The sequence below is a fragment of the Apodemus sylvaticus genome, chromosome 22 (genome assembly GCF_947179515.1).
Source record: "Apodemus sylvaticus chromosome 22, mApoSyl1.1, whole genome shotgun sequence".
NCBI lineage: Eukaryota > Metazoa > Chordata > Mammalia > Rodentia > Muridae > Apodemus > Apodemus sylvaticus.
The window spans coordinates 32401126-32410307 of NC_067493.1; the positions used below are offsets into that span (position 1 = coordinate 32401126).

Sequence of the window (9182 nt, forward strand, 5' to 3'; positions counted from 1 at the left end):
TGCTAGGTCTCCTTGGACTAGATGGGTGGTGTGGCCACAGACAGAGGAGGGCAGGCAGCCAGGAGAAGCCAACAGTAGTGGGGAGAGGGTCTAGTGCTGGCACACACCTTTAGTCCCAGCACTGGGGAGGCAGAGACAGATCTCTGAGTTCATGGCTAGCCTGGTCTATAGAGTGAGTTCCAGGCTAGTCAGGGCTGGAGAGAGAGAGAGAGAGAGAGAGAGAGAGAGAGAGAGAGAGAGAGAGAGAGAGAGAGAGAGAGAGAGAGAGATCTCAACAACACTTCTTCCCCCAAAGATTTGGACCCAGTAGGTGTCAACTTTGAACCTATGGAGTAGTCTCAAAATGAGACAAGAGATAGACGTGGAGTTCTTTATTTTATTTTTATTTTCTGTGTCTCTGCGTATGTCCGTGCATACTTGTGGCCATGCTGAGGGTGTGCGTGGGGTGGGGTGGGATGGGGTCGGGACAGTTTGCAGGGGTTAGCTCTTTCCTGCTGCTCAGGTCATCAGGCTGGCCAGCACCCGCCAGCACCCACCATCACCCGCCAAGCCATCTTACCAGCATTGCTTGTTACTGTTAGTGACTCCATCAAGTCACAAGAACGGGAACTGCGGGAATGCGGAGCCCAATCTTGGGGACCTCTGTCACAGTATTTTCACCAGTGGATCTCATAGATCCTGGTTTTTGCTTAAACGAGCAAAAAGTTTCTAAACAGAAACTTCCAGGGTCTCATGTAACCCAGGTCAGCCTTGAAGTTGTTATGTAGCTGAAGCTAACGTGAAGCATGTATGTCCTAGCAGCCGTGAGTACAAGCATGTGCCAATATAACCAGTGTCCTTTTGTATGTGAGTGCATGTGTGTGCACATGCATGTGAAGACCAAAGGACAGCCTTGGTAGTTGGCCATTCAGACACCACATTTTTCTGTGTATGTGCCTCGGTGCGTTTGTGTGTGCACACACGTGCCTTCAGGGGCACACTTCATGTTTAAGTCACGGTCTCTAGCTGAACCCAGAGCTGGCCTATTCCAGCTCGTCTGGCCAGCCAGCTTGTCCTGGGGATCGTGTCTTTGCTTCTCTCCTACTGGGATCACAGGCAGCCACCATCCTTGCCTGACATTTTGTGGGTTCTGGGACTCTGAATCCAGTCCCCATGCCTGTGCGGCCAGGAGACTGGCCACTCAGCCGTCTCACCAGACTACATCTTTATTTCTGAGAAAAGATCTTGCATGAGCCAGAGGCTTACAGAACAGCATAAGCTGGCTGGCCAGCACGCCATGGGATCCGCCTGTCTCTGCCTTCCAGGCTGAGGGCATGCCACAGTGCCCAGCTTTTTCACACAGGTTTGGGGGACTGAACTCCAGGTCCTCAGGCTAGCGAGCCAAGCGCTCTACCAACTGAGCCGTCCCTTAGCCCCCAGTATTCCTTTTTAAAGACACTTTGGATTGACTTTTTTCTTTTCAGTTCTAGAAATGGGATCGAGGGTCCCCTACATGCTAAGCCAGTACTGTTTCTCAAGCACACTCCTAACCGAGTGGGTTCTGAGCACGGGATCTACCGTGGAGCCACATAACTTGCCCCACTCCTTTGTTGTTTTTTTTTAAAGTGATTTATGTTTGTGCGCAGTGTGAATGTGATGTCCCTCAGAGACTTGGGCTCCCAGTTGATGGCACAGTTTAGGAGGTTTAGGAGGTGTGGTCTTGCTTGAGGAATTATGTCAGCAGTGGTGGGCTTTGGGTGTTCAAAGACTAATACAATGGGCACTCGCTGTTTGTTCTGTCTGGTTGTGTTTGTAGTTCAGTGCGAGCCTGTTTCCTGTCCCTGCTGCCACACCTGTCTCTTGCTACCAAGGCTTATCTTGATGGACTACCACCCCTCTGAAACTGTAAGCCTAATAAAGTCTTGGATGGGCTGCCTTGTCGGTGTTTTATCACAGCAACAGAGACGTGTCTAATACAGTATGTGTGAGCTGTATGTGGGAGGGACCCTGGGACCAGAGGAAGGCACTGGATCTCCTGGAATCAGACTTAGGATCACAGCTGCCCAGTGTGGGTGCAGGGATCTGAATTCACGATCACATAAGCAACAAGTGCTCTTTACCACAGATCCCCCTTAAACACTCCATATTGTGTTTGTGTGTTGTATGTGTTATGAGGGTACCGTGTGACCAGTGGAGACAGGACAGCTCTGTGGGGTCAGATCTCTCTCCTTCCGCCTTTAAGTGGGTTCTGGGGGTTGAACGTGGGTTGTCAGACTTGGCGGCTAGTGAGCCACCTCAGTGTCTCTGTTATCAATCCTTTTACAGCCAAGCCCAAAAGCAGCAGCTCTATCACGTGTCCCCTCTTCACTAGGGGACACCAGAGATCAAGTCACCTGTCTGCTTTGGGCCACTTCATCCCACTAATCACCAGTAAACAGCTCAACTTGAAAATACACGGAAGGATACGTTTATGCATGACGGCTGAGACAGGGAAGCAGGGCAGCTGTTTGCTTCTGGAGAAGGGATGAGATAAGGGCTCCCTATGTAGCCCAGGCTGGCCTTGAACTCTCAACCTTTCTCCTACCTCAGCCTCCTGAGAGCTGGGATCACCGGGCATATGCCACCAGGCCTGACTCTTCCTGAGATCTTCTGAATGATAAGGAACACTTGTGCTGCCATAGGAGAGGGGCGTGTCAGCGGCTGGGTGGGGTGTCAGCTCTGCCTGGGGACATCAGTGTCCTTTGGGAGGCCGTGGCACACACGCACAGGGACACTAGGTGATGATTAGCATCTCCTCGCGGTCTCTGCTCTCCGACATGGAGTTGATGATGCTTTTTAAATACTTGATGAATTCCACCCGGACCTCCTCGGGGTCTTCCTCCAGATTTGAGTGCACCAGCTTCAGCTTGTTCAAGGGGGGAGCTCCAGGGGGAAAGGAGGCTAATTAGGCTTGAAGGTTGACCAAGGGACACTTTCTAGCTGGTGGCGAGCCAGGCCAACCAGGCTTCTGGAACACCGCTTTTCTGCTTCTTCTCCCTCCTCCCTCTTCCTCCTCCCCCCCTCCCTTGCAGGTCTTGCAATGTACCCTGGGCATGCCCAGAACTCCGGGTCCTCCTGCTCAGCCTCCCAGTGCTGCGATTAGACGCTTGTGCTAGCACATGCAGTGATGTGCTGACCGTCTCAAGTCTTAACCTGGTTTTAAGAAACTGCCCTTAGCTGGGTGGTAGTGGTGCACACCTCTAATCCCAGTGATTGAGTAGATCAGGAAGTGGAGGCAGGTGGATCTCTGAGTTCGAGGGCAGCCTGGTCTACAAAACAAGTTTCAGGACAGCCATGGCTACACAGAGAATCTGTCTCGGAAAAAAAAACAAACAAAAAAACAAAACACAAAACCCCTGCCCCTTTGCAATAGGAAAGCAGGCACTGGTGGGTCCTTGTTTTGGGTTTTTGTTTGTGTGGTGCTAGAGAAGGAAGCCAAAGCTTGTACATATTAGAAAAGTGCTCAGTCACAGAGCTGTACCCTGCCACATCACTGGGGGATCCTAGGCAGGGGCTCTACCACTGAGCCACGCTCCCAGTCCCTCACTGGGGGATTCTAGGCAGGGGCTCTACCACTGAGCCACGCCCCCAGTCCCTCTCTGGGGGATTCTAGGCAGAGGCTCTACCACTGAGCCACGCCCACAGCCCCTCACTGGGGGATTCTAGGCAGAGGCTCTACCACTGAGCCACGCCCCCAGCCCCTCACTGGGGGATTCTAGGCAGGGGCTCTACCACTGAGCCACGCTCCCAGTCCCTCTCTGGGGGATTCTAGGCAGGGGCTCTACCACTGAGCCACACCCCCAGCCCCTCCCTGGGGGATTCTAGGCAGGGGCTCTACCACTGAGCCACACCCCCAGCCCCTCCCTGGGGGATCCTAGGCAGGGGCTCTACCACTGAGCCACGCTCCCAGCTCCTCCCTGGGGGATTCTAGGCAGGGGCTCTACCACTGAGCCACGCCCCCAGCCCCTCCCTGGGGGATTCTAGGCAAACACATTACTGCTAATTCATGCCTCTATGAAAACCTGTCCTGTGGGGGGGGGGAGTAGGGTGGGGGTGGGGGTGGTGGTGGTGGTGGTGGTGGTGGTGGTGGTGGTGGTGGTGGCACACGCCTTTAATCCCAGCACTTGGGAGGCAGAGGCAGGCGGATTTCTGAGTTCGAGGCCAGCCTGGTCTACAGAGTGAGTTCCAGGACAGCCAGGGCTACACAGAGAAACCCTGTCTCAAAAAACAAAACAAAACAAAACAAAAAAACCCAACAAAAATAAAAAATCCAAGGTGAATGGCTTTCCTGAGAATGACACTTAAAAGATCGATCTGTTGTCTTTAAATACAGGTGGACCTATGCTTGTGCTCACACATATGTGCGCATACACACACACACACACACACACACACACACACACACACACACGCGCGCGCGCATACAAGCTTCAAACACTGAAGACAAAAAGCAGGAGAAGAAAGTCCAGGGTGCTTACACAAAGCCAGGCTGCCCTTGTCTCCTGCGGAGCCCGGTTTGTGGTGGGCCACAAGCATGCAGTGACTGTCTTGGAGGAACTGCTGCTGGACAAAGCAGGAATACCACATTTCTATTTCCTTTAGGTGGCTTGGAATGTCAGCGTTGAAGACGATCACCACTCCATGAGCATCCTTCATCAGGGCTGGCCAGCAAGATTCAAACCTGACATGTGGAACGGAAGTCAGGAGAGAGCTGTAGGGCACCCTTGATTCTCAATGTTTATTTTTGTTATTATTGTTAATATTATTATTACAGCATTAGGGGTTTTACACAGTGCAAGTGCTCTACCACTGAGCCACGCCCCAGCCCCTCCCTGGGGATTCTAGGCAGGGGCTCTACTACTGAGCCAACCAACCCTGACCCTGATTTTTGTCAGTCACCTGTTAAATCAGAGCTGTGTTAAAGGAAACTCACTTAGAGTCACCACCACAGTCCCAGAGCTCGAACTCGCAGCCCGTGCCTTTGTTGTTGCTGGTGACGTGTGGGTTCTCAAACTCTAGGATCCTGAAAGTACAAACAGCACAGCAGGGCCCCCGTGGTGAGGAGGCGTGCTTCACAGCCCCGGAGGGAGATGGAGGATGCTTCACAGCTGCTTCCGGGACTTGTGGCGCAGGCTCACCTCACACCTTGTGTCGGGTTATATTCAGTGATGTCCGAAGACTCGGTGAGAAAGTTGGCCAGCACCGTTTTGCCGCTCTGTAAAAACAAGAGCAGATAGCGCTGAGAGCGAGACCACACAGGTGCCTAGGGAGCAGGAAGGCAGGTTCCAGGCTAGCGCTGGCTGCTCGGTGTGGCCGGATACTGGCCCTGACTCCTTGCGACCCCGAGGACAGAGAGCAGGCTGTTTTGCCTTAGCACAGCGGGAGCAGCTTGGATTGGGACCTAGCATGCCTTTCCTTCATGGTACATGTTAGCTTATCTGAGGACAGACAGCCAGAAACCACACAACAGCAGCCACACCCGGGGTGAGTGTGTGTCCCCCCACCTCCCCTGCTTCTCTCCACAGCTTCAGCCAGTCAGTCTGTTAGAGATACGAGGTTGTGAAGAGAATCAAGGTTAGCGCTGAAACCTAGGTTTTTTGGACTCTTGGCTGACTGGGTTAGCAACCCACTTCTCCTTATGTATTATGTTAGTAATCATCTTTCCTATAAAAATCATCTTTCCTATAAAAAGTCAACAGGGCAGTAAGACAGCCTCTCTGAGCCCTCTACTCAAACCAAGTTTCTACCTGTCTATCCATCCTTCCGTCCAACCACCCACTTACCCTGCATCCATCCATCCATCCATCCATCCATCCATCCATCCATCCATCCAACCACCCACTCACCCCATCCATCCATCCATCCATCCATCCATCCAACCATTCAACCACCCACTCACCCCACCCATCCATCCATCCATCCATCCATCCATCCATCCATCCATCCACCCATCCAACCACACACTCACCCCATCCATCCATCCATCCATCCATCCATCCATCCAACCATTCAACCACCCACTCACCCCCATCCATCCATCCAACCAACCACACACTCACCCCATCCATCCAACCATTCAACCACCCACTCACCCCATCCATCCATCCATCCATCCAACCACCCATTTACCCCATCCAATCATCCAACCACCCACTCACCCTCCCTCCATCCACCTGTCTACTCAATGACCCACTCACCTCCATCCATCTATCCATCCATCTGCCCAATTCAAACACCCACTCCCCCATCCATCCAACCACTCACCTCCTCCACCCACCTATTACTCAACTACCCACTCATGCCCATCCATCTACCCACCGTAGCTATCCACCCCCCACCCATCATCATCCATCATCACCATCCATCCATTTTACCCATCTTCTCAACCACCCACTCATGCATCCATCCACCATCTCTCATCTCCCATCTCCCCCTCAGAGCAAGGATCTGCTCTTAAGATCTTCTCTGTATTTGCACCATCCTGATATGCCTGAATACTCCTGGCTATAAAACAAGGGTCCTCTCTCCTCAGAAGTCAATCTCTCAAACTTGAGTGAGCCCTGGTAAAACTCTACAGGATGGGAGAAATGGATGGGGTGAAGAATAAAAGGGAAAGAAAAGGAGAAGGGGTGGAGAGGTTGAGGGGAGGCAGGAGACTCAGGAGTCCAAGATCATTCTAAGCTATACGAGATCCTGTTTCAAAAAACCCCCAGGCCACCAAGTAACCAAAGACAAAGCACAGAACTCTCTGCAGTTATACTCTGTTCTTGAACCTGCTTGCTTAGAGGTCAGGACTTGCTATGTAGCTCAGGCTGGGCACCAAGCTCCCTGCTTCAGGCTTAGAAATGATGGAATGGAGTGTGTATCGCCAACCGCAGCCTTGTAACATATTCTGGAAACTTTCTCCAAACTACAACCATGCTCTCCATTTTATTTTATTTTACTTTATTTTATACAGGGTTTCACTGTGCAGCCCTGGCTGGCCTGTAACTCACTATATCCGTCAGGCTGAGCCTCAACTCAGATTTACTTGTCTCTGCATCCTCAGTGCTGGAATTAAATGCACACAGCGTGATGTCCAGTCTGTGTGTGGGTCTGTGCGTGTTGAGTGCCCGTGCCCATGGAGGCCAGAGGTGTCAGGTCTCCTGGCACTGGAACCCATAGGCAGTTGTGAGCCAGCTGGCACTCCGAGTTCTGAACCAAGCCATCTTTCCAGCCCCTCGTTTCTTTTAAGCCTTCTCCTCTCTGCCCCAGGCTAGCCTCAAGACCACTATGTGGTCCAGACTGGCCTCAAACTTGTGGTGACCCCTCTCTTGCATGCTGGGGTGACAACCCCTCTCTTGCATGCTGGGGTGACAACCCCTCTCTTGCATGCTGGGGTGACAACCCCTCTCTTGCATGCTGGGGTGACAACCCCTCTCTTGCATGCTGGGGCGACAACCCCTCTCTTGCATGCTGAGGTGACAACCCCTCTCTTGCATGCTGAGGTGACAACCCCTCTCTTGCATGCTGAGGTGACAACCCCTCTCTTGCATGCTGAGGTGACAACCCCTCTCTTGCACGCTGGGGTGACAGGCCTGCACCACCACACATGGCTCAGTCCTTCTGTGCACACTTAGCAATTTCCGTACCTCAAGATTATATATATATTTTTCTCTGACAGGTTTCACGTATCCCAGGCTGGCTTCAGACTTGCTATTGTAGCGGGGGTGGGGGGAGCGGTGGGGTGGGTGGGATGGGTGGGGTGGTGGCCTTGAACTGTCAATCATCCTGCCTTTAGCTTCCAAACGCTGACACTGAGGTATGTATCACCATGAAGGTTTTATATGATGAAGAGGATTGAACCCAGGGATTCCTGTATTCTAGGCAAACATTCTATCATCCAGCCACACCCCCAGCTCCTATTAAAAACATATCTTCACCATATAGTCACCCTTATAGTACAGTGGTTCTCATGTTTGGTCCATGGGCTAATTACCTCGGATGAAGATCGTATTATTAAAAGTTACTGTGTAGGACTGGAGAGATGGCTCAGTGGGTAAGAGCACCGACTGCTCTTCTGAAGGTCATGAGTTCAAATCCCAGCACCCACATGGTGGCTCACAACCATCCATAAAGAGATCTGATGCCATCTTCTGGTGTCTGAAGACAGCTACAGTGTACTTACATATAATACAGAAATCTTAAAAAAAAAAGTTACTGTGTACAAAATCTGAATTCTTATATTCTTCCCAGACCTGAGGCTGAAGTCGGTGGATCTGGAATTCAACTCCCAAGTCCCCATATTGAAAACACCCAGTTGTCTAATTCCATGGACATATTCCTTTTGCACGGAAGGTTCGGAGGGGGAGTCATGGGGCGCCTCTCATTCCTGCAGGCCTTGAGATCTGGGTACCTCAATATTCTCCTCCACTACTTGGGTGGGACGAACTGGATAAAGGCCTGGCAGCTCCTCTGGTCACGGTAGCGCCCGCTGTCGCCCTCAGTGGGCTCGCTGGTACCAAGTTGCACCTCCTGGGAACAACCCCAGTTCTAGGGAGCCCCCAAACCCCGGCTCACCTCGCAGGGGCCCACGAAGAGGATCTTAGCCTTCAGCATCGCTGTCCGTTAACAAGAACCCGGGGAAGGCCACCGCCAAAGCGCTCTGAGCTCCCCGCCGCGTCCGCCAGTCTGGGCCGCACGCTCTGATTGGCTGACCGGTTTCCACGGCGACCGGGAACAGCTGCGCAGAAGTCTAGGAAAGCCTCTAGTTCCGGTAGTCTGGAAAGCTATGGAAGCTGAGGAGGACCAAAAGAGAAACCGCAAAGCTGGGTCAGCTGACTGCATCCTGAGCATTCTGAAAGGGATAGGGGAGTCAGGCTCTAATCTGCTTCATTTCTCCCGGTCTTCCTGAACCCTCCTTGGATTAAGGGAGCTGCTAAGCGTGGCTGGAAAACAGGACCGTGGTTTTGTTTTCCTTTTATTCCCGCGGGTGGATGGTGGAGATTGAACTCAGGCGTTCATTAATTCTAGGCAAGGGCTCTGTCAATGTAGATCCACCTCGCTATGTAGATCTGCTGGCCTCGAACTCGCAGGTATCCACCTACCTCTGCCTCCCAATTTTAATACCACTAAAAGCATGTGCCACCGCTCTCGACCCCCAACTATCTATCTATCCTTCATCT

General features: G+C 52.2%; 1 protein-coding gene across 1 annotated transcript; it reads right to left on the minus strand.

Moving 5' to 3' along the window:
• Window positions 1-395: 395 nt before the first annotated feature.
• On the minus strand, window positions 396-8696 carry Ift22 (intraflagellar transport 22). The gene is made up of 5 exons (XM_052168612.1): window positions 8578-8696; window positions 5157-5233; window positions 4952-5041; window positions 4497-4699; window positions 396-2901 (listed from the first exon to the last, which is right to left on the minus strand). Exons 1-5 carry the CDS (start codon window positions 8614-8616, stop codon window positions 2753-2755), a joined length of 558 nt encoding a protein of 185 aa, XP_052024572.1. The 5' UTR covers window positions 8617-8696; the 3' UTR covers window positions 396-2752.
• Between the last annotated feature and the right edge of the window lie 486 nt (window positions 8697-9182).

What these genes read in the sequence shown, in the direction of transcription:
- Ift22 (XM_052168612.1), bottom strand. Translation starts at nt 8,616, where the DNA reads ATGCTGAAGGCTAAGATCCTCTTCGTGGGCCCCTGCGAG. An exon ending in GACTGTGGTGGTGACTCTAA is followed by an intron (nt 4,700 to 4,951) that starts GTGAGTTTCCTT and finishes TCCACATGTCAG; the next exon opens with GTTTGAATCTTGCTGGCCAG. An exon ending in CAAGGGCAGCCTGGCTTTGT is followed by an intron (nt 2,902 to 4,496) that starts GTAAGCACCCTG and finishes TTCCCCCTGGAG; the next exon opens with CTCCCCCCTTGAACAAGCTG.